We start from the raw sequence: 27,040 nt of genomic DNA on the forward strand, positions 1-27,040 counted from the left end.
GGTGTGCGATTAACTATGCCTGACTCTTGTTTTCATGGGAAGACTCTGGAAGATCTGCAGTCGGCCGTGAATGGGTAGTTCAGTTCACTTTAGAGAGTCGTTATTAACGTCTCTAAAGGAGTGACTTCATACAGTTTATATTTAGGGCAGGTTTTAAAAGGAAATAAAGTGCTGATTGTATATTGTCACAAAAGCTCAAAGTGTTGAAGGGTGTCCACGTTCCTGTGCCAACTCCAGCTTCCGTGAAAGTCCATCTTAGCGTGTCGTGGTTGAACGAATTCCAAATGGACGAATCGTTCCCGTATCGCGCATCAAACGCAGCGGCTCCTGACAGCGCTGCTGGAGTCCGACACTGAGAGGTGAGGTGAGATGACTTTCTAACAGTTAACAGCCATGTTTAGAATAAATCGCTTGTGATCAAATACTGCCGTCGGTTTACTATTTGATTTTACCCAAGTGTCGCCGTTAGCTTGTTGGCTAAGTGTTAGCTAGCAAGAATAGGATGACAATAGACAGATCCGACCGCGGCCTGGTTCTGCTGTTAGCTCAGTGATTGACAGGCTGTCAACCAGCAACGAGCATTGTGTCGTCATGGACTTTTGTCAAAGCATGTACTCTGAGGGGTTGTTCTAACATGTACGTATCAGTGTAAGTGGTGTGAAACGACGAGCCGGCAAGGAAACCGTTCGTGTGTTTTTGGCCGTTACCGCATCGAGCCTGAGTGGTCGTGAATCAACATCAGCATCCACAGTGAGAGGCTCCTCCGTGGCCTGCTACCTTCGGTGGTGGTACCAGCCCCGTGAGCTGTTACTCCTTCGTACACCCAGTATGGTTGGCAGGCCTTTTATTGAAATATTGAAAAGCTATGGGGAATCTGAAGCGCAGCGTTTTCTAATATCACAGAGTCGAGGTCAGTAACATTCAGATGTGAACGTTGTCAACAAGCCACGGTTCACGGAGTGTTTTTATTCTAGTGTTTAAGCAGCAGTGCCCATGCAGTCGTCTGTATAGGATCATACATAATGTCATACTGTTGTTTGTATTGCCCTCATTCCTGTTGTATTTTGAGAACACCACAGAGGTGTCAATTAAAGGGAAAGGACGACCCTCATAGATAATCACATTATCTGGTTTTATTCAGTCTGCTGAATGCCCACAGCTAAGGCGAGACTTATCAGGACATCATAATAATGATAAATCAATCATCTGGTGCTTATTAGGTCTTTATGTTGGCAAATCAAAACCTCAGATGAACACAAGGCAGATGACATCATGTTATTATTTGTTGAACAAAAACTAAGCCAAAGTACAGAAGCAGTGTCTGTCCGCCCTATGACTCAACAGCTTTTAGAACCACCTTTAGCAACAATAACGCAAAGTAACTTATTTCTGTATGATGTTATCAGTGTCTCACATCATTTTGTGGAGGAATTTCAGCTAACTCTTGTTCACCACGTTACTCATTTTTGGTGTGCAGCATTTGTTTATGCTCTTCTCTCTTGAGGTCCCACCACAGCATTTCAATCAGATAGCAACACCTTGATTCTTTTCTTTTTCAGACATTCTGCTGTAGATTTGCTGCTGTGTTTGGGATCATTTCCCTGTTAATGACCCAGTTTCACCCATGCTTTAGCTGTCAGATAGATGGCGTCACATTTGACTCTAGAATACTTTGGTATTCAGAGGAGTTCACGGTGGACTCAATGACTGCAAGGTGCCCAGGTCCTGTGGCTGCAGAACAAGCCCAAATCATCAGCCCTCCACCAGATCTCAGGTGTTTTTGTAATCTCTCTCTAAACATTACATCGTCTGGCATTGGGATGAACTTGCCGGGAAGTCCACTCTTGGGAAGATTGACATCTGTTTTGAATGTTTTCCACTTGTGAATAAGTGTGAGCACCTAACTTAGATGCACTTTATTCCAATAAGGGTATACTGTTTTTTCACACACTGCTTCTGCATTTTGTCGTAGTTTTTGTTAAAATAAATGATTAAATGGTGTAAAATATTCCACGTTGTTGTTCATCTATGGTAGCTAGACCTAGTAAGTACCAGGTAATGTTTTCTTAATGCCCTGAATCCTGATATATAAAACTTTAGATATGCAAGAGGGTCTACTTTTATTTTTTCCCACGACTGCCATGGGTTCCTGGGATACTTAGTGGCCATCATCAATGGATTTTGCTTCACCTGTATTTGCTGAATATCTGCAGTGAAATAAGTAGGACATTTATACTCTTATAATAGTGTTGTAATTATCTTGTAATAGTTGACAATCGGCTATTGCATGAAAATATATTGAGCTATTTTAAAAACTCCACACTCCTGTGATGAAAGCATTTATTCCATCTCAAAACAACATTTAATGAATAGGGCATTGTGTCGTTAACAGTTAAATACCAACTTTTGTTAAAACATGGATCAGTTCAATTAGAAAACTATCCCTAAAACAATGTAATTCTGTGAGCGTAGCACCACATGTTTAACTCTTAAATGTTCCTTACACCTGTTGTGCTGTCATTGCCTAACCAAAGAGTATCCTGTGCCTCGTTGCAGCCCGGTTTCTGTACTTGTTGTGAGCTGTGAGGTTTTTCTCAAATTCTCCAGACGGTGATTGTTTCCCTCCGCCTGTTTATCTATCTGTCCGGCCACCCACACTTGAAATTTAGCCCTCATTGGCCCCCAAACAAACAGGATTTTAGACTACACAGGAATTCCTGTGACAGGGTGTTTTTCCGATTCCCCTCGGAAATGATCACCTCCACAATCCTCTGGCTAGATCTGCTGAGCTCTGTTGCATTTTTGTGTAAATGATAATGGAATTTTTATGATTCAGCTCTTTAACGCTTGTGCAAGCTGCACTTATTGCAGTTTTTCTATCGCAGGACTAAAAGTAAATACACAACTCACCACGTGACCACTTAAGGTGATGATGTAGGGCTGTGGAGTTGGTTCTCACTAACTTGCGCAGCTATGTCTCTGAATGCCAAAGCTGTGCACTAAATATCAAATATTCTAGGCCAAAAACGGAAAGAAAAAAAAAGCGAGTTGCTGCTATAAAAGATGTCATTGTGCCTGCTGCACTTGTGATTGAATTGGGATGCTCTGCATAGTTGAGGTTAGGAAGCTTTGGCTGTTTGTGTTGTTCTTGTACAGCCCACCAAAGCACCCGTGAGAAGACAGGTCCTTGATCACCAGAGGAAGCCGATGGAATGTACTCTATCCCACTGCTTCTCAGGATGCAGGATGGGCTGATCAATAGGACCACCTGCCTACATCTAGACTCAGCTTGCTGCTTTGGATCATACCTCAAAGGAGAGGCTTGGATTTCTTGGGAAACTTTTCGCTCTTGTACACTGTAAATATTTTGCCTCCTTCATTCACACTCTCATTCTGCTTACCAAGTGCGTTTCCCCTGCTCAGAGCACACACACACGTTCTTACCGCACTGTTTGATCTTTGATGCAGGCCGCGCTGCATTCAGAATATCAAAGAAGTATGGCCTGCAATACCATAGCTCAGTGTTTTAGTAACTTTACTGGTGCACAGGCGCAGTGACTTGGCTCTTTCTTATGAGTAACTCAGACTTTTTCACAGTGTGCTTCTTATTCTTTTCATGTCCATTATCAAATTCAAATATCTCTCTAGTAATAACACTGATACTGTCATTACTCTGGGTGGGACGGCGTGTTAGAGCAACAGAACAAATATGTTTTCTTTTACATGTTGAGGATCGTTGATAGAAGGGGAATCTTAAAAAAGTGATGATATAACTCATAATTCTTTATACTCCCTCTCATTCCAGCAGCTTAACCTTACCTCATACTTAAAAACTTCTTTGCTTTGTCCCCTCCCCTGTTGTTTTCTTTTTTTTTTCCATGCTTCCTGGCTTCCTTCTGTTTACAGGTGAGCTGCCAGTCAGCCAAGCAGCCAGGTGCAGCTCTTTGTTGCTATGGATGCCTGTGCTCGTATCAGAGGGGTCCCAGTAAGGGCTAGGGCCTCTGTCCGGAAAGAGGTGAGTTTGCCGGGACACGTGCGTTTTTATTCAGTTATGCGCTGTAATGTAGCTTTAGCCCATTCTGCTCATGGTGTGACTTTTGTACCTTCATTGGTGGAACACACAGTGCTCTGCGACGTGGCAGAAAAATACAAATCTGTGTTTCTTTTCAATTTTTCCCACCAGAGTTGATTTCATTGGTCTGTTTCTTTAAAACCACAAACTGCAAATGACAAAGGAACTTTTCAATAAACAATTTTTGCTTTTATCTTCACACTAAAAAGAACAAGTTTTTTTTTAATAACCTCCAAACGTAAACAGATCTCTGACTGTGACACCTTCAAACTCACCTCAAAACATTGTAGTGGTGGGCATAGATTAATTTTTTTAATCTAGATTAATCTCACTGAAATCTTGAAATTAATCTAGATTAAAATGGCTCATTCAGAATATGCGTGCTACCCAAGTAATGACTAAAAATCAGTCTTTGAGATAGGGTTTCTTAATACAGGTGCTCATTTCCTGTTTCCAAAACCCATCACTGATTGGGGGGGGGCATTCAGAGAATTTTGTCCCGGGCCCAGCCAAACCTGTCAGCGGCCCTGGTTGGGAGGGCCAGATGGTGCTGCTGTTGAGATAGCGTTGTGTGCAGTGCGTCTCTGTTGCGCCTCATGCTCTTGATCATCTCGAGGGTGGAATTCCACCGTGTTGGAACATCTTGCACGAGCGGCTCCTGAACTTGCCCAAGGGAGGTTTGCTGGACTTTCAGCTCATCTGCATTGGCCGGACTGTGTTTGATATGTCCCACCATTTGTCAACACTTGGCAAGTGCAGCATCAAACCCCCTTCTCGCAGTGACATAACAATCGCTCTCTGTACAAGATGTGCAACACACGGCAGATGCTCGAAGGGCAGTATCCTCCCTGCGGCCACCATATTAGGAGCGCTGTCTGTTCCAACAGAGCAGATTTTGTCAACTATCCCCCACAGATTAGCGACCTCCATAAACTGCCTAGCACAGGCTTCTGCAAAGTGGCGTTCTTCTGTTTTCATCACACCTAACGGCAGACAAAGTACATCGGCCTACACCCGAGCTAAAATATCAAGGTAAAAGTCATCACAGTTTGCTTACCTATTTTGACCCAGTTCCCAACCCAACTTTGAGAATAGATTAACAGCGATATTTTGTATATCGCCCGATAAGACTCTCAAATTATCGCAGCACGTTAACGCCGATAACGGCCCACCACTAAAACATTGATAAAAGTGCTTCCCTCTTGGAAGAAAAGGTACGTTTTTCATAACACATATAACTCTTAACAGAATGAATAATTAAAACATTCATTGTGATTACAAAAAAATAGAACTACTATTAAACTTAACCTTCTATTTATTCTTCTAACTAACAGTGTTGTACAGACAGTGTCCCCGTCTGCCTGTCTCATGACTCCAGGTACTCCCCTCCCTCCTTTGGTGGAGTCCCTCTCTGTTCCAATTAAAGTTTAAAAAATATTTTTTTAAAAGTTGAATGATGAGGCTTTCACATGACACTCCTTCATAGACATTAGTCAAACAAATTCGACAAACTTTTCCCTGCTTTCTGCCATGTTGTTTTGTCCCTGAGATGGTACATGTGGGAGGGAGGGCAAGCCAGAACACCAGGAGCCCAGGGCAGTGACAGCTGGTAGACGTTGAGGAGAAAACCAATTTTTTTTATGTGTAATAAGGGCTTCTGTCCTGTAGAGGCTCTGCTGAGGTCTGCAGGTAGAACTATTCCTGCAGTAAACCTTGAAAGATGTTATGACCTGTTTTAGATTTTGTGTCTGACAAGACTCAGACAGAAAGGTGGGGAAAAAATACTTGGAATAGCAGTCAAAAACGTTCAGGGTGATCTCAAAAGTACTACCTCTCTACTGAGGCTGTTTTTAGGGGGGGTAAACTCTAAAAAACAGAACTCTGTTTAGCTTCTGATTCCTGCAGTCCAAATGGAGGAGGTTGATTAAGGGATCCCCTAAAAGATGCTGATTACTTGAAGAGGTTCCCGACGGTTGAAATGCAGCCCCTGTATTTTCATAGAAAATGAACTTGTAGATCAAAAAGTTACTTGATATGTGCCAGGGCAGCAGACTGAGGGTGAAGGACGCCAACAGACTCAATAAGCTTATCTGCAAAGCCAGCCACGTTGTGGGAGAGGAGCTGGACTCTCTGACTGTAGTGTTGGAGAGAAGGATGTTGTCCAGAATAAGATCCATACTGGACAACTCCTCAAATCCTCTGCATTATTGTGCTGGCCAGCCATAGAAGCACCTTTAGTGACAGACTTCATGTAAAATAATCCAGCTCACCTGACATTTCATTTTAATAATATCTTATTATCTTATTTTATTCTAGGCTTATATTTTATTTTGTACATTGTTTGTAAATTTGCAAATTTGGGTAAATTTTAATTGTGTGACTCGTTAAATCTAGGCTGTAATTTGTGCACTGGAGTGCTGTGGCGAAAGAATTTCCCGCAAGGGATAAATAAAGTATTTTCAATTCAATATAATCATTTTGGAATATACCAGAGGTCAAAAAGGTTACATGTATAATTTTTGTGTTTGAATGAATTCGCAAAGTTGGCATAACGAGGGCATCTTCTTACGGCAATATAGTACAATCTGTCACTGAAGAGAGCTTTTTGAATGAGACTCGAAGCCCCCACTCTCCAGTTTCCAGTTGGATACAATTAACTGATCAAGGCTGGCTCTGTGCTGGGGACTGCCTTAAGCCTCGTTTCCACTATGCAGTCCGGTACAGGTCGGTTCAGAACGGTTCGCTTATTTCAGTGTTTCCTTTACCACAAAAGCGTACCGGTCCCATGGTACCCGTTACCATTTCTGTAACCCTTCAGCTTGGGGTACCTAGCCCACAGGACCGGTTCCAGGCTCTGCTCTCCGTTGTTGGTGAGGAGGCTGTGGAGCGGGAGCTCGATGGCGCTGTGTGAAACGGAAAAGTTTTCCAGCTGATTGCTGCAAAAATGGCAGAGAGTGGTTTCAACCGGACCGCGAGCCAGTGTCGCATTAAGCTGAAGAAGCTTGGAGGTGGTTCGAAATTATGGATGTTTTTTGTTCTTTGCTGTTATTTGTTATTTACGCTTCGGCACGCTCTCCGCCCACCCCTGAGGGTCCCCTTTTTACAGTGGGAACGCAAAGCTGACCCCAAACCGACCCGACCCGTACCGATACGAAGTGACCCGAACCGTACTGACAGTGGGAACGAGGCTTTAGAGTCCTGTTAATGAACGATGGGACAATGCCCACCCTCAACACAACACAAGGCAAGAATGAAAGAATGGAGTACTGGATAGTTTCTCTTTAATTTAATTCCTTTGCCTTTCATTTAATACAGGAGAATTTTCCTTTTTAAAAGACAGCCGCAGGACAGAACTGGAATTATGTTTAAAAAAAAAAAAAATGGTTGTCCACTTATTTTGTACTTTTTTTCTTCTCAGAATCATCATGCAATATTGCCCTTTAACTGTTTTGTGTGCTTGTAGTCTGCAGATATTCACTGCAGTTTTAAATGTGGTAAGATTTGGAAGGGCTCTTTAAAGTGATTTCAGTTGGCTTGAATATGATATGACTTATCAGGCTACAGCAAACAAGACTCACACAACAGTTCTTTTTGCATCCTTCAGTCAGGCCTCAGGCATGCTGCTGAGAGCTTATTAGGGCTAACCGTACACTGCGTGTGTGTTTGCAGACTGTGCGTGATGGTGAGGCGCAGTCCGCCAAGAGCCTCTTTAGGAATAAAAAGGAGCTATGCAGTGTTTGCCTGGAGCTGCCAACCAGAGACACAGCAAGACTGACTGAGGTTTGACACTCAAACCACTGTGCAATCCCACAAATTAAGCTCCCCCAGATTCAGACATGAGCCATTAATACTGACCATCTCTTTCAGATTCATTTTGTGTGCCTGCCTGGACAATGTGAAGGAGATGATGTCACCCAGCAGGTATGTTTTTTATAACTACGAACAAAAATTTAACACTAATGAGATTTCCCACTAATTCATTTTAACTTGTCAAATCTGATGCCAGCAGGTTAGCAATTCACCCGTTTTATAGGCAACAAGCTTCCTTTACCAATGAGTTCTTTGTTTGTCCTACAGTCGAAGATGATTCTTTGTCTATTTTTTTTCTCCTTCAGGCTTTGTCGTCCCTGCCAGGGGGCTTGTGTGAGCTTCTCCGGTCTCTCCATGTTCACAGCCTAAGGAATGATGAGGTCCTCTTGCTCAAAGACTCCCGTCGGCTGGCAGCGCACAGGGATGTTGGGCCTCAGGTAGGTGTCAGACTTCGCATTTTGATGGAATTTGCTCAGTCAGCATTCTGAACAAAGCAAAAGTGAGCAGATGGGAAGTGAAGGGAGACAAAAACAGGAAGTGAGAATGAGTAACGGGAGAGCACACAAGCCTTTCTGCACATGTAGTTTAAACTAGGACTTTGGATAAAGAAACTGCTCACACATACACCTTCACATTCTGTTGACATTCTTCTGCTCTCAATTTGAAATGAACAAAAGTACCTTCTTTTCATTAATCAAGAAGTGTAATCCTTTACTCAGCGAAAATATTCAAACCCTTTTTGATCTCACTGTAGACTGTTTGCTTTATTGATCTCTGAGATGTGTCTACAACACACGTCCTTCTGTGTGTATTTGAAATTATATGTACACGTCAGATTACTTCCAACCCTTCACAAAAGAGGAAGGTGAGTCAACCTTGTGGCTCGGCTGTGTGCTGTGCAGGCAAATCCCATAAATGAGACTGGTTGTTTTAAAAAACAGAAAAACAAATTGACATAACACTGCTCAGTCTCAACAAGAACGTCGTTAAGTGTTGCAAGAGTCAGCAGCGCTCACTTCAAGTTTATCTTTTTTAAAGATTTTACAATACAATTATGGTGTAATTGCATGTATTTTAAACACTTCTTCAGAGCTGTGCAAATGTAATCCTTTCTTACTGCCATTTGTAGGGAGCCCACACATACATAACCAGCAAAACTGTAGTAGATCTAGTTGCTTCTATTTCCTCCCAAGAGACAATAATGTAAATTAAATTATTACACATGTTAATTGAACATATAAGTTTATTCATCACACTTTAGACCCATATAGTCCAGTCAATTTGTCCTCACCACCCAATCCCAGAATGAACAATCAGCCTGTGGTGTGATGGCACAAAATGCAGGAATAGGACTAAATGGTAGTGGCAGGGAGTGAAAAGGGGGCAGCACCTTACAGAACATGTGTAAGGGTACCTGATGTTGACAGGAAACAGATCCTTCCCATCCAGTCATATCCATCCAAAAGGTAATCTCTCTTCATCAGGTGTGTTATTGTTATTGTTTATTCATTTAAAATCAAATCAATAGTGTGTTAAAGCTGAAGGGATTTGGATCTCTTTCCTTCCACAAGTGCTTTTTTTATTTCTATAGATATAAAAAGTACTTTTGGCCTAAATAAGTTACTTTAGGCACATTTCTTCATATTTCTGGTGAAAAAAACGGAACCTATTATTACACAAGTGCGAAAAAAACAGTTTAATTGAAAAATGTTAAGTGTATTTGTACAAGAATAATGCACAAACATGGCAAAAGAACATGAATTTCACTTTGAACTGTTTTTTTCTCTCACAAGCAAAACAAAATTCTTGCTGTTGTTGATTAAACCGTTTTCCTACCTCTTGGCCTTTGGTATGCTCAACAGACCAAGTGTTTCTCACGCTTTTCAGGAAACGCAGGTGGGATAGATAGACAGATGTTGTTTTTGCTGCCCACGACTTGCAGCCTTGTTCTTCCTGGTACTGTGTGTCTTGTTTGGGTTCCAGAGGCCCTGCAGCTCATTTTGTGGGTTTGTCGCCCATTTGAGACTACAAGACCTCCCACTGATTTGAATTATAAAGCGTGGCTTTGCACAAAATTATTTTGTACTCGGACAACTTGTAATCAGAGCACAGACATAACAGTCCTCTTCCAGCCCACTTCTGCCCTCCTGCAGGATTAAAAAAAATCTACGTGTGAATTCAGTTTACATTTTGAACTCAAGATCTTTCACAACAACAGCTGGTCTGACCAAGTGATTACAGGATAAGATGGATTTAAAAGTTTGTAGACTGTTTGTTTGTTTTAAATCACCTGCCAGCCAGACCAAATCTTTTAACGTTTCTCTTCTTTTTGTGTGATTTTCCTTTTTCCTGTAGTGTTCGCTAAAGGCTGTGTGTGTGTTGAGGCATAATCCCAGCTCAAGCGTCTACCCTCAGGCCAATGTAGCATCTTTGGTGGGCTTGTTGGGGTGCTACATGGCAGGGGTCCGGTATGTCCTGGAGCTCCAGACTCTTCAGAGGGGCGCAGCTGAGAACAGTCAGCCAGAGGAAGATGACACCAACCAGTCAGTCTCATCAATCGAGGATGACTTTGTCACAGCCCTGGAGCATCTGGAGGAGGAAGACACTGGAGACCATCCCTGTGGGTTCAGATAAAACTTAGTAGCATTTAAAATCCAATTAGGAAAATCCAAAAAGGAAACCTGAATTTTAAAACCTCTGATTGTAAGTTCAACATGTTGTCTATAACTAATTTTCCCTTCTGTCTATTTCCTCCCAGCTGCAGCTCCTTATTGCCACTTTAACAAGCGTGATGTGGCATCACAGACCATCCCAGCCCACAAGAGAAAAAAGGAAATGTTAGGCTCCCGCATTATCATAAGTTCATCTTCCAAGAAGTATTCAGCCAATCATAAGTTGGTCCCAGATGTGTCCGTCACAGTGCAGAGGTCATCATCAGGTGTTGAATCCCAGTGGACCTACTGCAGTCCTGGAGCTCCTCTGCCCTCCCCTCCGATTAACGTCAGTGAATCTGAAGAATCTGACTGTTCCAGCCCCAGCCCAATTATTTTCCTGGATGAAGTAGGCTACCAAAAGAGCCTCCTAGCCAAGTTGGACATCCCCCAGGTGCCAGGGGGGCCCAGAGAGCGAGTTGAAGACTCAGACTCTGAAGTTAGTGAATTCTTTGACAGCTTTGACCAGTTTGATGACCTGGAGGAGCTGAGCTCAGATAGCTGCACTCTGATACTACCTCTGGACCCCACCAGCGCCTCAACCACACAGAAGTCTACTGAGGCCAATCCCAGTGGGTCAAAATCCAAATATGTTTCCAGGGGGTGCTCAACTAAGGCTATGAATCCTCACCGCTTTGACCATCCCACTCTCCCCGCCAATGTGAAAAAACCCACTCCTTTGAAACCAGGCTCTCCCTATTCTATTCATTCTGAGGTGCCTGACTCCCCTCGGCTTGTGCAGACCCCCTCTGAGGAGAATGGTGGCCCACTTTTCAGTCCTGTCAGCTCCTCTGCCTTTAGTCCTCTGGTTGACTCTAGTGAACCGCAGGAATACTTCTGGAGGACAGATATGGATGGGCAGGACAGCTCAGAGCTACGTAAACCTCAGGATCTCTGTTCCTTGTATAAGACCTACTCAGACTTTGCCAGCAGCCTGTCCAGAGAAATTCTGGGATCTGTATGTGGCTACCAGTCTGCTGTTGACATCAGTGAGAACAAGAATCTCACCTGCGTCTGCCACCAGGAGTTTAAAAACCCTTCGGGCTACCTGATGAAGCTCTCAGACATTCAGGAAACTGTAACAGTGGTCAAGCTCCAGAAGAAGTCCCAGTCTCTGAAGGATGGTATTCAGAGGTTTGCCTCTGATCTGGTGGAGATGAGCCTGGGCAGCGCCCTCCGAGACCTTCAGAAAGGTGTGTCCTCCTGTACCACTACATTGTGTCACCTTGCTGCTAGACTCACCTCCTCAGTTTTTCAGATGGCCTTCCATGAAATTGGCATGCGACATGCCTATGTGTTGAAAGAACGAGCTATTAATGGATTAGCTGGTTTCCTTGTTGGTGAGGCTGTTTCTGGGGCACTGAAAGAGTTCCTCACAGTAAAAAAGCAGATTTTCCACAGCACTGTGACACAGTTTGCTGCCGATCTGGCTGAAGAGCTAGTGTTTGAGGGCATAATGGAAGTCTGTCAGTTCTCCCATCCCTCAACCCCTCTCACACCAAGCGATTGGTCATTTGGCCACGGGCAAGAGGAGGAGGAGGAGGAAGAGGAAGAAGAGGAAGAAGAGGAGGAGGTGGTGTCCTCTTATGCTTCAGACCTCTCTGAGTCTGTAATCCAGGAAGCTTTCATAGAGCTATCTCAGACTGATGTCACTTTCACTAGCCAAGCAGCAATTAGTGTGTCGCTGGACAACATCTGCTATGTCAGTGCAGAAAACACAAGCACTGCCACCTGCAGCACCTTTGCTAACCAGCAGGTTTTAACCACCAGCTCCACTGCAGCAGCGCCAGTGCCGTCAGGAGAGGATGCTAACTGCACAATGAAGAATGCTCTGTTCACTGTATCAGGCATGGCCAGCTGTGTTCCTGTTCCCCAAGCAGGCCAAGTCCTCTCTCACTTACAGGATACAGAGGAGACCTGTCAGCATAAGGCTAGGCTGTTAGATAGCCCAGAGTCCAGCCCCAAAAGAGTTTCATCTTCTGAGACTACCGCCTCTTCACACACTCATAGCTCCATACCTGGAGGAGACCCCTCCCAACAAAAGTCTCCATTCCAAAACTTCTCTGGTAATATGGTAGATATGATAGTAACTGAGGCTTGTGAGATTATGACTGCTTCCAAGATGAAGAAGAGTTTCGGGGATTGTGCTGATTTCCTAACAAAGACGATCGGAAGCCGAAGGGATTCAACCTCAAAGCAGGACACTCCAGATTCTCCTTCAAAGCAGGAAGCTGGTTTCAGATACGATGGGTGTGTTAAGCAGAGTGGTCCTTTTGAGCAAGCGGCAGACCTTCACATTCATCCTGTTTCCTTTCAGGTGGGCTCTTCAAACCAGAGGAGAGTCAGTTGTGAAATGGATCCCAGGAGGAGAGGTGTGGCTGAAACGCATCCTGTAACGATGGATACTCTTGGCGTGCCGGGTACAGCTGTGGGTGGACAAAACAGGATATCCGTACCAATGGATGACTCAGTGCCAAGCCCTGGCCAAAAATCTGGCGGCACTCCTGGCACTCCTCCCTCCACCCCTCAGCAGCCCAGTGAGGTCTCCAAAGAGAAACAAATAAAACAGTTCTCCAAGAAGCTGAAGAGCAAGCTGGCCAAGGAGTTTTCTCCTGCAACGCCACCTCCAACCCCTCACTATCAACCTGAGCCAGGCCCTGGGCCAAAAGGCATCATCCCAGAGCAAGAAAAAGCTGAGTTTATGCTCAACCTCATGAGGTCTCTCTCTGAGGAGGCAGATGCCACTGAGGACGTAGAGGACGAACCGGTGGAAGAAGGAGGTATGAGTGGTTGTTTAGAGGCTGAAGGTGGCCGACATGATCTGAACCACGTGTCTTCTCGCAGAATGTCCAACAAGGAAGCTCTCCACTATGCTGAGCGGTTGGCGTGTCACATAGTGTCCATGGCAACAGAGATGGATACCCTAGGAGTAGCAGAGGGAGAGGGGGAGATGAGCAGAGGCAGTGAGAGGAGGAGAGACAGTGTCGCTCAGTTCTCAGAGCAGACCCTGAACACCTTGTGGGTGTATGCCGGCGAGGTGGCGGGAGAAGTCATAAATGATGTGAAGAGGATGGTGGGCTCCGGACAACAGTGTCCATATCACAGAGCTCTCAGAAGACGAAGAAGCTTTGACAGATCGAGCTCTGAATGTTTGCATCACCACAACCGACACCAGTCTCATCCCAGTACAGACCAGATCAGTGAGTGGAGGTTAGGGAGGTTGGCTGATCAGTGGTCTACTGACTTGATAGCCTCAGTTTCCCGGTCTCCTACTTCAGCTTCAAGCACCATCTCCAGCTCGAGCTCCGGCCTGTCGTCTGAGTATCCCAGCTGTGAGAGTGTGACAGATGAATATGCTGGCTACCTCATCAGGGTGCTGAAAAAGGAGGGCGGCAGTAGAGAGTTGGTTCTGGACCAATATGCAAGCCGTTTGGCTTACCGTTCGATAAAACTAGGTTTGGCTCATGCTAGTCGTAAGATCAAGCAAAGATCCTCAGGTGCCCACCTTCACTCCTCCAAGTCTTTGCCAGATGAATGGAGAGCATCGAGTAGTGAGACCTCATCACCCAAAGACGGAGCAGAGTCGGTGTCGTTACAGTCAGGTGAGGATGCTCAGTGCTCCTGCAGGGATTCTGAAGAGCAAAGCAAGAGGGAGTATATGGATCTGGTTAACTTTGCAGAGTCTTTAGCTTACAATATCACCTGTGATGTCACGCGCAAGCTACATCTTTCTTCTGTGAGACTTCCCAAGTCTCTCACTGACTCCTGTCTTTATAAGAAATCCAAACTAGAAGACATGGCAGATAATCTCATTAGGAACTCTTTCTCCTGTCCTCTGTTGTCAAAGGAGGATAAGAGCAGACACTATCACAGTACAGGCAGCCTGTATGATGGAGGCTACAGCAGCAGGGTTATGCAGGTTATTGAGCATTATGCCAGGAAGATAGTGGATGACACGCTGACGATGAGCCTGGCTTCAGTTGGAAGTTCATCCTGGGAGCATCTTCGGACACAAGGCCAAGACCGACACTCTCACACCCAGAGGCTGTCTGAAGGACCAGCAGGGGTCCGAGCTTTTGGGGAGAGGACCTGCCGTTATTGTCAGGTCCAGGAGTGTCCATACTGCACCAAACTCAGCCGGCGTCACAACCGGTCTGTACTACAGAGGAGGAAAAGCGGAGCAGAATGTCAGCGGCTCTCCCGTGTGGAGATCCCCAAGATCCACATCGACCTGGACCACAGGGCAACGTTTGCGGAGGAGATGGTTTCTATGGCAATGGAGACGGCTAAACGTGAGCTGAGTAACACCAGCCTTAACGCTGACAGCGGCATCGGCCATGATGGCACCAGCTACGCTGAGAGCCTAACTGCAGAGATCATGACGTCTGCGCTGTCCAACATCTGTCAAGCTGCCAGCATCAGGTACATACACCAAGATCTGCAAATGTAGCAGCTTTTACACACTGACTGTCATGCTCATGAGTTAAACTTATTAGTAGTACCCACACATACTTTGGCATGAAAGCAGCTTTGTTTGATTTAAAAAAAAAAAAAAAAACATCACAAGAAGCTGGTGCTTAACTATTTTATTATTTTGTTCTACCAATAATCATCTTGAATTTGTAGTTGTTAATATTCGTTTAATTTTCAGGCTTTTTTGCTTTCCCATCTCTTACAGTGCTCCAGGTAGGGAGGCCACAGAGTCCACCGTGTCCCAGCAGCTGAGCGTTGGAGATGACAGTCTGGGCAGCTGGTCTAACCTGAGCTTTGAAGATGATCATCCAGACGACAACAGCAGCTTCCTCCATCTCAGTGACAGGTAGAAACCAGCAACGTTTTCATGCATACCTCTTGGAGCACAGTGCACTGAACACTGAAGTAAACAAAACGATTCTCATTTGCTCAGACGTTTACACTCCAGATGTCTTAAAGAGCTATAGCAGGGTGTCTGTGATACATGTCGGAAAATATTCAGTTCCACACTTTCCGGTTATCAAATGCAACTAGTCTACATGCAGCTTTTTTCTTTCTTTCTTTTTTTTTTTTAACACAGTCAGATGATGAGAATTTGTTTGTGTCTCCATCTGTCCACCCTTTTAATTTTATCTTCAGCACTTTCTGCCTGTAGCTACTTTGTTGGTTACAATAAACAGTCAACAGCATGATTTGACACAGCAAAGTGGTACAAACAAGTATATTTTAGAAGTAGCTTTGGGTTGTTTTTTTCGCTGGATGGGGAGTTGTGCAGCATGCAGTGTTTATTCCAAGGGTTTTCCCAAGTTGCCATGACAATTCTTTTTATTTTGTATGAGCTGTTAGTGCAGCCATCTCTCAGGCGTAACGGATTGTTTCTATACAAGTGTTACAGAAGCATCTAAGCTGTGGACTTATCGAACTGTTGAATTCTCTGGGGACAGTGTGTGCGGAGCTTTAATCTTTTAGTTAGGCTGCAGGATTGGACCAGGTAGTTCTATTTGGCTACCGTTTTTGGAGACGGAGCTACTAAATTTTGTAATGAAGAACATCAGTAAATATGCCCTACATATCCTGCAGGGAGTGGTGTGTGTCGCTAGCTCCTGTATACTTAAGGTTTACTTATTCATAAGGAAAGATGACTCAGAATGCCGTGTCGCTTCAAAGTCAAAGATTTCTGATGAGGACAGTTCAAATGAGGAATCGGCAGGTGACCTTGAAGGTCCACTCTTTGTAACAGGAATGTCTCTCTTAGTTTATGTGACTGAAATATCGCAAGGAAAGGAACACCGTGTAATATGTGTCCTGCTCTCATTCAGAGCATTTGTTGGTAAAAACTAGTTTGCACAACTCCTCTGCAAACTTTAAACAAGAAATACTTGTAAAGCACAACAGCAGCATGAAGCGTAAAGTATACAGAAACCGATGTGCTGATGGAGTTGCTGCAGCATTTTGCAAGAAGGAATCTATTAATCACTATGGGGAAGTAAATACAATACTAACTGCTTGCCTGTAAACTAACAGCACTGTAATTAAATTCAAGGCCACATTGATTTGTTTAAAAAGAGTAGAGTTCAACTAAATTCCATGTAATCCTGCACTACTGCACAGCATGCACTCAGTTCACTCGAGTAAACGCAGATTAACCAAAGAAAGTTAGCAGTAGCGCATAAATTAAAGTAAAGCACAACACATTGATATTCTTTCCATATGAACTGAATCTCTGATAAATGCTTTCATAAGAAATAATTTACAGAATGAGCAGAATGCTTTTTAAAGTTCCAGCGTGTAGCATCCAGGATGTCCTCAGCACAGGAGTCCAATATGATATCCACAATTTCAATCCCCAAAGGACTGCTACTAGAGAAAGTTGTGTAGAAAGTACGTCATTCATACACAAACTTAACTTCTCAGTTTACACACTCGCATTTATAATGTCACACGGATGGAGACGACCAGCTCTATTGTCAGTGTTAATTGTTCATATACTTGCTCGAGTAATACACCTATTATCGAGGGAGCACACCAGAAACGTCAGAGCGTACAAAACAATTGGATTTGCTGGATGTAATCAATGAACACAGCGATAATAAAGGGACTTGGTATTTGATTGATGTTAAAGTCGCAGAAGGCAAAAATCTTGGAAACCAGAAAAGAACAGCTAGAAGTTTGAACACAGAGCCTGCAGCCTCCCGTTCCCTCCTCTGTTTGAAACCACTCCCCATCAAAGTGCATGTCTACATGGATGCAGTCACGGAGGCAGTCACAAGCAACCCTGGTACAAAAACAGTCTTGTTGATAATAAGCACGCGATGAAAAGGCTTTTTACTTTTCTGTTTTTTTTCACGTCATGTTGACAAACGATTATTAAACTTGGACTATAGTTTTAGCATTTATTTAGATCACTGGGATCACTTGAATAGCTTTTTACTAGTCATGCAATGAATCCAGCACAGTAAAGGCCCACAGCAGAACTTTGGGAGACTTTATACAGTGTTGGACCATTTTAGATGAAATACTGCAGATAAGCTTTGAGGTGTTTGAAACTGAAACATGAGGTGAATTGTATAAGCCACTACAGCAACATTGCTTTGATCTGTGGTTCACAGAATCCTGTTTTATCAGCTGACACAGGCACTCATTGTGACTATCCGCTCGCAACAAACCACTGCAGCATGTTAAAAGAATCACTAGAGTCCAAGAGAAGTGCAAGCCAGCTCAGAACCAGCTTCAGTGTAATCGTTGAGTTCTCTCCATCACCAATGTTGGCACACATTTTATTCTGTCTGTTCTCAGACTCTTTTTTGACCATTCCATATTCCTGTTTTTGGTATGGTTTTATGTATAGGCAGTTGTTGTCAGTGCTGGTATTGCGACTTTACCTGCAGGCACCACCATCATTACACTTGACAAGGTCCTGACTCCAAACATATGCACGCACATATACCTTGGCAGAGCGCCAATTGCAACGACTCTGCCTAACAAGACGTGCAACTGGGCAAACAGACACGTGTGAACATTTCTGCAGGCGGAAACGGGGCCTACAGGAGATGCTGTGGTGTAGTTGTGCTGTCAGACTACTTGGATAAATCACACGGTGAGTAGTCTTGGCATGCAAAGCACCAATGCACAGAGGACACGGAACCATGGCAGGACCCTGAGTCTGACTTTCCGACTTCTCAGGGACGGGATCTGATGAAGTCTCTTGGAATGAGGTGTTTTACATTTCTGGCAAAGGTTGTTATCTCTATGGAAGCGAAACTGACAACATCTGACATTCTTCCCAAGATACCAAAACAATACAGTGTGTGAACAGCTTGTTATTTTGGCCATTGGGACTGAGTCAATCTATCATAATATTTTCTAAAGGTGTGTCTTTTGAGCGCTCTCCTCACTTCAGGCACTGTTTCTACAGGAACAAAGTCCATCATGTGTAATTCATGAGACTCCTCAAAAGTCTGCTGCGACCACCCTCCGCAGATGAAGTGATAGAGGAAAACATCTGGAAAACATGACGAGAGAAACATCTTCATGAGCTTGTTTAGACACTGAGCATAAAAATTGACTAAATCAAGCAACTCCTAACATGAATCATTTAGTGAAACCACAAGGGGAAGCCTGAGCTAATGCACATTAATGGAGATATTTTCAGATATCAGAAACATTGCTCCTTTCGGATTCACTGAGGTTGTGTGCAGGTTCCAGCCAGTAGGCTAATCATTGACTAATTACAGAGTGTTGTTGTGCCTCTGTTGCCAGCTCGTTGTCCCGGTGGAACCCACAGGATTAACGGCATAATGTGAATGTAGTGATCTCACATCTTAGGCTTTTAGCAACAAATTATCTCTACCGACATTACAGATGATTCAGTGGGATATACAATACAGTGGAAAAACCTGCATCATTTGGAGAATCCTCCTCTGTTATGAACCTCACCTGACAGTTAACGGATCATTCCAAATGCTCATCAGCCTAAGTTTTGTTTATTAACCGTTCATGATGGATTTAGTCATTATAGCAAACTGGAGGAAACTGCTTATTATATCCTGATCTTTTGTTGCATTTAGTGTTATCGTGGTGCGTTACATGCCCTCTCTCCTCAGCAGCAATGGGAACAGCAGTAGCTGGAGCAGTCTGGGCCTGGAGGGGGAGGTTTGTGAGGAGCGCATGTCATTTTCCCCCTCTGACAGGTTGGTCAGCGACTGGGTTAATCTGTTTTTAACTGCCTCAGGGTTCACCTAGAATGGGACAAAGAATGAGCCGAGTTACTAAATTTACTGTGAAGGGAAGCGTGTGACAGATTCATCAGAGGAAAGACCAACACAGAATTGGAGAATTGCTTCATCATGTGAAAATAACTCAAAGCATTGTACAAAGGAATTTAGATTTATTCTTTGTCTCATACTAGGAACCACCAGCCTCTTGCATGACCACATTGTAGCTCCAAATATAAATAGATTTGACATGGTAAATGCTTGTTGATGCTAATGTCTGCATGCAATGTGTTTTTCAAGTTTTGCTGTTGCTGTGTGTAGTGTGGTTGCTTGATAAGAGTTTTCTGTGGTCTTAGATTTAAAGTATGAAGGCTTGTGTGGTAGAATGTATTTTTGCTTTCTCCATGCTTGTTGCTGTTCATTGAGGCACAGCACACACTCGGCAGTACTTGGGGGTATTTACCTGCTTTTGCTCCGATCAGCATTGATGGGAACACAACAACCAGAAGCATACGCTCACCTTCAGAGAGAATGTTGCACTCAGAGCTGCAAGAGAGGGCACTGCTCACTTGTGTTTTAATTCATTTATTTATTTATTTATTTTTACATAAACACACATTTATCAACCACTGCAAGACAGCTGGAAGCACAGACTCTCTTACTGTGTGGGGGTGACATTTGTGGTCAGATCAAACATGATATACTCGTCTAATTATCTCGGAAAGGTTTTGATATCAGAAACGGTTGAAAATGGATGGATGGATTACAGCCTTCAGCCTTATTGGATGTAACTTCAGTTCTGCATTCGTTACATGCCTCGAAGCACTGAAAGTTACAACATTACTGAACACATCACTTCTGGTAATCGTAAAAGGATTCAACTGACTTGTTTTAGCAGGCGTAGCAGCATTTACAAAGCTAGATTTAATACGCTACTTTTAGTGTAAAAACTTTCAGTGTTCCCGTTATTGATCAAGTCCTTTGCAGTACTTTCCTGTAATTACATTTGCTTTTTGTGTCTAAGTCGCTGGAAAGCGAGTCCTCTTAGACACTGTACAAACCTCCTGAATATTTGATCTAAAGAAAATTACATTCAGATCATGTTAATACATCCTAAAAGTTTTCTAAATTTTGCTCACTCTTACAGTCGATGTGCAGCAACTAGCTGATAGCCAGTTAAGAACCTGTTTTTTAGATGGTCATTTTCTCTCAGATACAGCTTTGTGGTTTAGCTTCTTTTAAGGAATTAAAAACCCATAAAAATCTGATAAATAAAAATTGTCACGCATGCACTGAAATACTGAACGCCCACATCATGTTCTGCACAACATGCAACACCTTGTGAAATCTTCATAAGACCATTGGGTGAGATAATGTGTTCATGGAGCAGCAAATATTCCTGAACACCTGTGTGCAAGTGAATGTGCAGTTAATCGCCCCTTCATTCTCCTCTCTGCTGACCTGTTTGCTGCTCACTCCTTGGGATTGAGGATATGTTCAGATACATGCAGCCTCGTCTGCCATTGCCAAAGTGTCGTAATGAATTCAGAGATTTCCACAGTGTAATTAATGCATCCGCAGCCGTGAGTGCACCTCGCCAGCAGAAAGCCTCCTACTGTGAAACATGTGAATGGCATCTGCACAAAAAGTCAGGATCAAATTGTCAACACAAACAGCTCAAGACCAAATCCCTAACATGGATTGTGCTGGTCACGACAACAAATTTATTGCATTTTGATTTAGAAAAACCTTTGCGAGGCACCTTCATTAATTTCCACTTGTAATAGACTAAGCTAAAATCACACCGATACTGTACTTTGATAAACTGTGTGTATTCTGTATGGTTGTTATGTTCTTTTCTTCTGCTTCTGCCATCCTTGATGCTTCATGACCCTGAGTGGGGACTGTATTTTAAAAAAGGAAAAAAAAAAAAACCTCCTCAGATATTTCCCCTCTGAAAAGAAAATGATATCCTTTATAACAAATGGAGTAGAGTCTGAGTGTCTGTAGCTGCAGGCTGTGTCAACAAGACTGTGATTAACAATCTTATAAAGTGGAGAAATGACTGTTTACCCGTTGGCACGTCACACAGCAAATATTTGCAAAATTGACAGAAAGGATATCGTGTAGATTTTCAGAAGGGGGAAAAAAAAAAATCAACTTTCACACTGATTAAGATGTTCTCTTCGTCATTGCATCTTAACTGGAAAAAGACATTAGAGCAGAAAAGTAAATGACCGTAACTGGAATCTAAAAAAAAACAATTGACTGGAAATAAGCTGAATGCTTCCCTCAGTGTGCCCAAGATGTCTTTTGATCATGATTTCATTGATTGCTTTGGGTTTGGCCTTTGATATCCTGCTATGCCCATTTCAAAGGCTGCTGGCTTATGCATGCTTACTGTTCCTTTTTTTTTGTCTTTACATGCAGCCTCATATCCTCAGCTATTTCTCTCCTCTCACCAACCTGTGTCTCATCCAACAGTGACAATACAGAAGACAAGGAAACCGAAGTCAAAGAGGAGTCCAGTGGTAAGGGTGTTTTCTTGCCTCAGTCTTCCTTTGAGGATGTGCAATACTGTGTTAAACCACCCCTTGTGTTTATTTTTTACCAGAAAAACTGGAAATGGGTGCAGTGATTTATTGAAACGTGTGCAAACATTAATGGAAATAAAGCTTGTACTATTGTAATAAGCCTGAAATTCTATATTCGGTATGAGCGCGTTTATTCTTCAACACAGCCTGAATCCTCTTAGACAAGCTTTTTTTTTTTTATTTCTTTAATTATTCTTCAGGAATAGTTCTCCAGGCTTCTTGAAGACTCTTCTTTGGATGACTCCCTTTGTTTCATTCTCTGTCGAGATGATCTCACACTGCTTCAGTAATGTTTGCTAAGTTGTCTGTTATGTGTAGACACAACGCTGGTTCATCCCTTGAGCTGGGGGGCCTTTTTTATGCTTGAATAATTCATGGGTCTGTGTTGAAGTGGCCTCGCAAATATGGTCAGGTACAAGGCGTGGACTGAAAATGGGTGGAAAAAGCGGCCGAAAAACATTGAAAGACTTTCAGAATGAACAATTGCTGCTCAAGACCGCTTTAAAAGGTAATAAGAAAGTTTGGCTGCTTGACTATTCGGGCTGGATCAAGACTTTAGCAAAGTACTGTCTAGTCAGTGGTTATGCTAGATTGTATTTTTTTTCAATATGTTTTTCTTGAGTTTGCTTAAGTCCAAATCAAACAGTTTAACCCATGGAAATGAGCTAAAGACGGCCCCCTCTGCTAATTTGAGGTCTTGTTCTTTCCACTCTTTTGAGACTTGGACAGCAGTTGGATTCCGGCTGTCTGCGCTCGTCTGTCTGACTGTGTTGTTGAAGGGGATTTTACCACCCCCATATTCAGCCACGCCAATGCATTACATGTGTGTCAAACTACAGCAGCCCCAGTGTGAGGTGTGGGGGTTAGTCACTTTTGCTCTATAGAACTGTGGGAACCCAGAAGAACGCTGTTACACATAAACCCTCAGTGGATCTGTCTGTGCTTGATTTGGGAATAATTGTTGTCTGTAACTGTGGATGTTAGGCTGATTGATGACATCACTCTGTGCTGCAGGGACACTCTGTGTGGACAGGACTCAGGTGCACGCTCCCAAGACCGCACTGCTCATTGTGAACTCGGATGTTAGGGAGTTCAGGCGTGGCTCTCAACATGTGACCCCCGACCCCCAGCTCAGAAGCATGCTGCAGTGGGTGGCGGCCTCCATGGCCGACATCACTCAGATCCAGCTGAGTCCTGACAGAGAGCTGCAGCAGGTGATTCTTTCCCTCCGACTCAAACAGGCTCCCACTGTGGGATCTATCATTCAACAAGTCTTCTTTAACATGTTGCCACAGTGAAAGCAGTCGTGCTTTCTGTTACTGTTGATTTTTGAAAGGTTGCAGTCCTGAAAAGTGATGTCCTGGTTTCCACCAGAGTTAACTTTGTTGTAGAGACAAACAGCTGCAAACCAGCTTCTGTACTGATTAAATTAAACAAGTTGTATAATGTTCCAGTCACACAGCCCTGTCAGATCTACTAGTCCATTTTACTGACGACAGTTTTCCAGATGTTGGTTTTAGTCATGACTTCAGATGTCAGTCAATTCCCTCTAACAATTGGCTGAGATAAAAAATACTGTACATTAACTAGTAAGAAAGAAGATATGCAAATTAACTGTGAGATGAATTACTGCGGATGTCATGTAATACCAAGTTCCACCATTAGGTGGATCTTCTTACTGTTCAAATAGATGGAGTTACAGGTTTATTCTCTGACCGCCAGGAACGGTCCCATGAATGATTTATAAAAGATAAAAAAAATTTTTTTTTAAAAAGCTAAAATATCTGCTGTCCAAGTTCATTAAAAAAAAAAAAGTGGCCTGCATGGTTCTAATGACTATTTCTTGTTGGAGAACCCTGCTGTGGTTTCCCTTTGCTGTGTTTAGTAACCAGAGGTTCACAGTAATGAAGAGATAAGAAACCTCGATGCTAATACATACATCATTTTGTAATGACTTGGTGGTGGTGGTGGTGAACTGTAGAACATTAACTAGATCCTTTTGGTGGCAGTGTACCATATTGATAAATGACAATGGATCTGTGCTTCTTCTGATAACCTTGTGACGTTGCAGCTGCCGGTGGTGGTGCAGAGGCTACGAGAGAGGAAGTGGAGGGTGGGAGATCTGCTGCACACACTGCTCCGCTACTGCGAGGAGAACCAGACGCATGGTCTCCTCCCAGCCAGAGAGGAGGCACTACAGGCGGGCAGAGATCCTCACCGCACCCCCCTCTTCCAGTGGCTGCTGGAGCTTGCTTAGAGCTTTTTTTTTTCTTCCTCTCCTGCGTTCCACACAGGCCTTTGCAAACACAACAGCCTCCAGAGGGCGCCACACAGATCAGCTAATCCGTCTTACTGTCATGAATGCGGGCGGCATGTATTTCGCAACGCATGTTGTGACCAAGAAGTACTTCTATTGTGTTCTATTTTTCTTTCCACCTTCCGTTTTGTTGTTGGAGATTTATTATTTATCCTTTTGCTTGTATCACTGGTTTATTTAGTGCCCAGTCTGAGGCGCCGCCCAGACGGCCGAGCGGAAGGCCCCACGTCGAGCTGCTGTTGTGCTCGGGCTGGTTTGTGAGACAGCGGGGCCCACCCCGTGTGTTTCAAGACAGACACACAAATGAAGTGAGAGAAAGAGAATGGTTTTTGTTTTTTTTTTGGGTTGTCAGGGAATCCCCACAGCTGCTGTGCAGATGATGTCATCCCATCCACAGCTCACCTCTGTGGTGGTGTTTCCACATGTTAAGAGACCAACTGTGCGCGCACACATACATCACACCACACCCTTGTGCTATCAGAACCAATTCAAGAACACAACTACCCCCTACCGTTAGTGTTAATTTGGTGAGAAATAAGCATTCACAATTTACTTCAGTGAAGTTAATCTGGAGCTCTGAATGCAGGGATAGGGACGCTTCATATTTCATCAATGTGTCGCCATTCGTGTAGAAATCTGTAAAAACTTGTGTCTAAATTACGCTGTCATTTTGTGTTTGTGATGAAAGAGCCATAAATTTGGCTGCAGAATGATAAAAAAGCAGCTAATGAAATTGCCTCTCAAGAATTTTCCTGTTTGATCTCCTTGCTTAGCAACAATCTCCTCAGTTGTCAAACTTAGTAAGACATTTAGAGTGGATGACGTTTACCATGGTGGTGGGGGGGTATTTAAAAGAAAGAAAAAAAAAAGTATATATTTTTAAGGTAGATTATCTATTCAAACATGAAATGCTGCTCAAAGTTATGAAAAAAAGAATTGTATTGGTCTAAAGTTGCCAAATGTAGCTCATAGGTGACCATCTGCAACTCCAGCCAGTAGTAATTGTGTGAGTCTCTGCTGTGTCGTGGTGGGGGGGGCCCACATTGAGTTCGGGGAAGATCCAGTGACGCAGATAGTAATTAAAGACTCCGGTGTTGTCTGCCCCTCCAAATAGAAAACCACAAATTAGCAGCATCTTCATAGCTAAAGCCAGGACTCACACATTCTGACACCCACGCGCTTCAGTCACCTTGTGGAATCAGGGAGTTCAAGGCACCACAACGTCCACACACCCACATTACTCACCAACACGCACAGCACTACCAGCTACTCGCTGAGATGCACTTTGTTTGATTGGGCCGAGGAGAGGCTGGGCATTTCTAGACCTGGCCTCCTCTGTGACTTCACTCCCAGCATGAACAGTCTGCTCTGTACATGCCACTGTACCCACAATTCTTCCCCGAAGAACGGTTATTGGGATTTGTTTGTATTTATTTTTTGTTATTGTGTTTATTTTCTGAATGAGGGACCGAAGGATGACTTGATGCTGCAAGGTCTTGAGTTTGAAACACTGTAATATACAACAACCTCACATCTATTATTAGTAACTTAAGTGTTGTTGGTGGTGTGCGCCTGCATGGCTCAATCAGATTTTGACGCTCAACATTATTCTCTTTGTTTATACGCTGGCCTGCATTAATTGAGCTGCAGTGATGGGTTCACACTGCCTCAGTATGATACAGGCCCTCGCAGATGACTTGTTTGTTCCTGCTTAATCTCCAGGCTGCCAATTTGTCATATAATCTCAAAGGTGTTTGTTCAGTATGATTTGTTTGCACACAAAAAAAATGTATATGTATTTAAAAAAAAAATAATAATCTAAAGTGATACCCAAGATATTATCGAACATACTTGCAGAAATGAAGAAACGGTTGAGTATTAATCTCGGAAGTATGAGAGTTTGTTGGTTTACATTAAAGGAATGTATTAAGAGTCGTGGGCACACAAGGGCGCATCACAATGTACAAATTCTCTCCTGGTATTTCAGTTCAAGTAGGACTTCCCCAGGTTTTATCCAGCACCCACTCTCTTTTGTGTTAAACTTCTTTATCTACTTTACATTCCCGTGCATCCCGGATGACTTCTAGCGCTATATTGTTGTTTGTGAAAGCTGAATGTGTTATGAGCCTGCCAAGATTCCACGTCGGGGCAGATATACTGTAAATCTGTTTTGCTACTGTTGTTCCCAGTGTTGCTTTCTGCCTCTCCTGCCACAGGAAGGAAAACTTAAAAAACAATGAAGAAAAGTACATCACCTTCCCTCACCTGTATCATCCTGCTTCCTTGTTAAATCCTGCCAAATGAAGATATTTATTAAATTATGTTGAAATGTACAACAGTGAGTTACTTCCTTAGTGGCACTGCTGAATAGTTTCCACATTCTAAGCTTGAAATCTAACTTTGTTTATGTGAAAGCTTGGTGTGACAATAAAGCTTTTTATGTGCTCTAATATTTCGTCTCGCATTTGTACCAACATGTTGAATATTTCTTCACTTTGTGTGCAAAAACTAAATTCGATTCAATTAAGTTCAATTCTAGAAAATTTTGAACAAACAAACGTCGCAACCCCTCAATGCCTCAACAGGCAATTCATATTGAATATGGTGCGATTTAAACCACTTTATTGTCCAGTCCAATTTAGTTCAATTAATTATAATCTAATTAATTTTAATTAATTTTCATCCTTTTCTGTTCAGTCCAATTAATAATGGTCCAATAAAATCCAACTCATAAGCCAATTAATTTCAATTAAGTCACTCATTACATCCCAGATAATTTCAATGCAATGCAATTTATTCTGATCCATTCCAATTAAGGCGGAATCATTACAACCCGATTCATTTCAATT

General features: G+C 43.1%; 1 protein-coding gene across 8 annotated transcripts; it reads left to right on the forward strand.

Moving 5' to 3' along the window:
* The first annotated feature begins 90 nt into the window (after positions 1 to 90).
* akap11 (A kinase (PRKA) anchor protein 11) lies at positions 91 to 26,641 on the forward strand. 8 transcript variants are annotated; one of them, XM_075480168.1, is made up of 13 exons: positions 91 to 364; positions 3,157 to 3,358; positions 3,907 to 4,015; positions 7,742 to 7,852; positions 7,940 to 7,993; positions 8,188 to 8,319; positions 10,238 to 10,502; positions 10,641 to 15,015; positions 15,272 to 15,412; positions 19,170 to 19,256; positions 21,765 to 21,811; positions 22,889 to 23,088; positions 23,946 to 26,641. In XM_075480168.1, exons 3-13 carry the CDS (start codon positions 3,953 to 3,955, stop codon positions 24,129 to 24,131), a joined length of 5,661 nt encoding a protein of 1,886 aa, XP_075336283.1. In that variant the 5' UTR covers positions 91 to 364; positions 3,157 to 3,358; positions 3,907 to 3,952; the 3' UTR covers positions 24,132 to 26,641. The 8 variants fall into 8 exon arrangements, with proteins under 8 accessions (XP_075336283.1, XP_075336284.1, XP_075336287.1 ...); XM_075480169.1 differs by having other exon boundaries at positions 91 to 359; XM_075480171.1 differs by lacking the exon at positions 91 to 364 and adding an exon at positions 383 to 910.
* The last annotated feature ends 399 nt before the right edge of the window (positions 26,642 to 27,040 follow it).

Source organism: Odontesthes bonariensis, chromosome 12 (assembly GCF_027942865.1).
Source record: "Odontesthes bonariensis isolate fOdoBon6 chromosome 12, fOdoBon6.hap1, whole genome shotgun sequence".
Classification (NCBI taxonomy): domain Eukaryota; kingdom Metazoa; phylum Chordata; class Actinopteri; order Atheriniformes; family Atherinopsidae; genus Odontesthes; species Odontesthes bonariensis.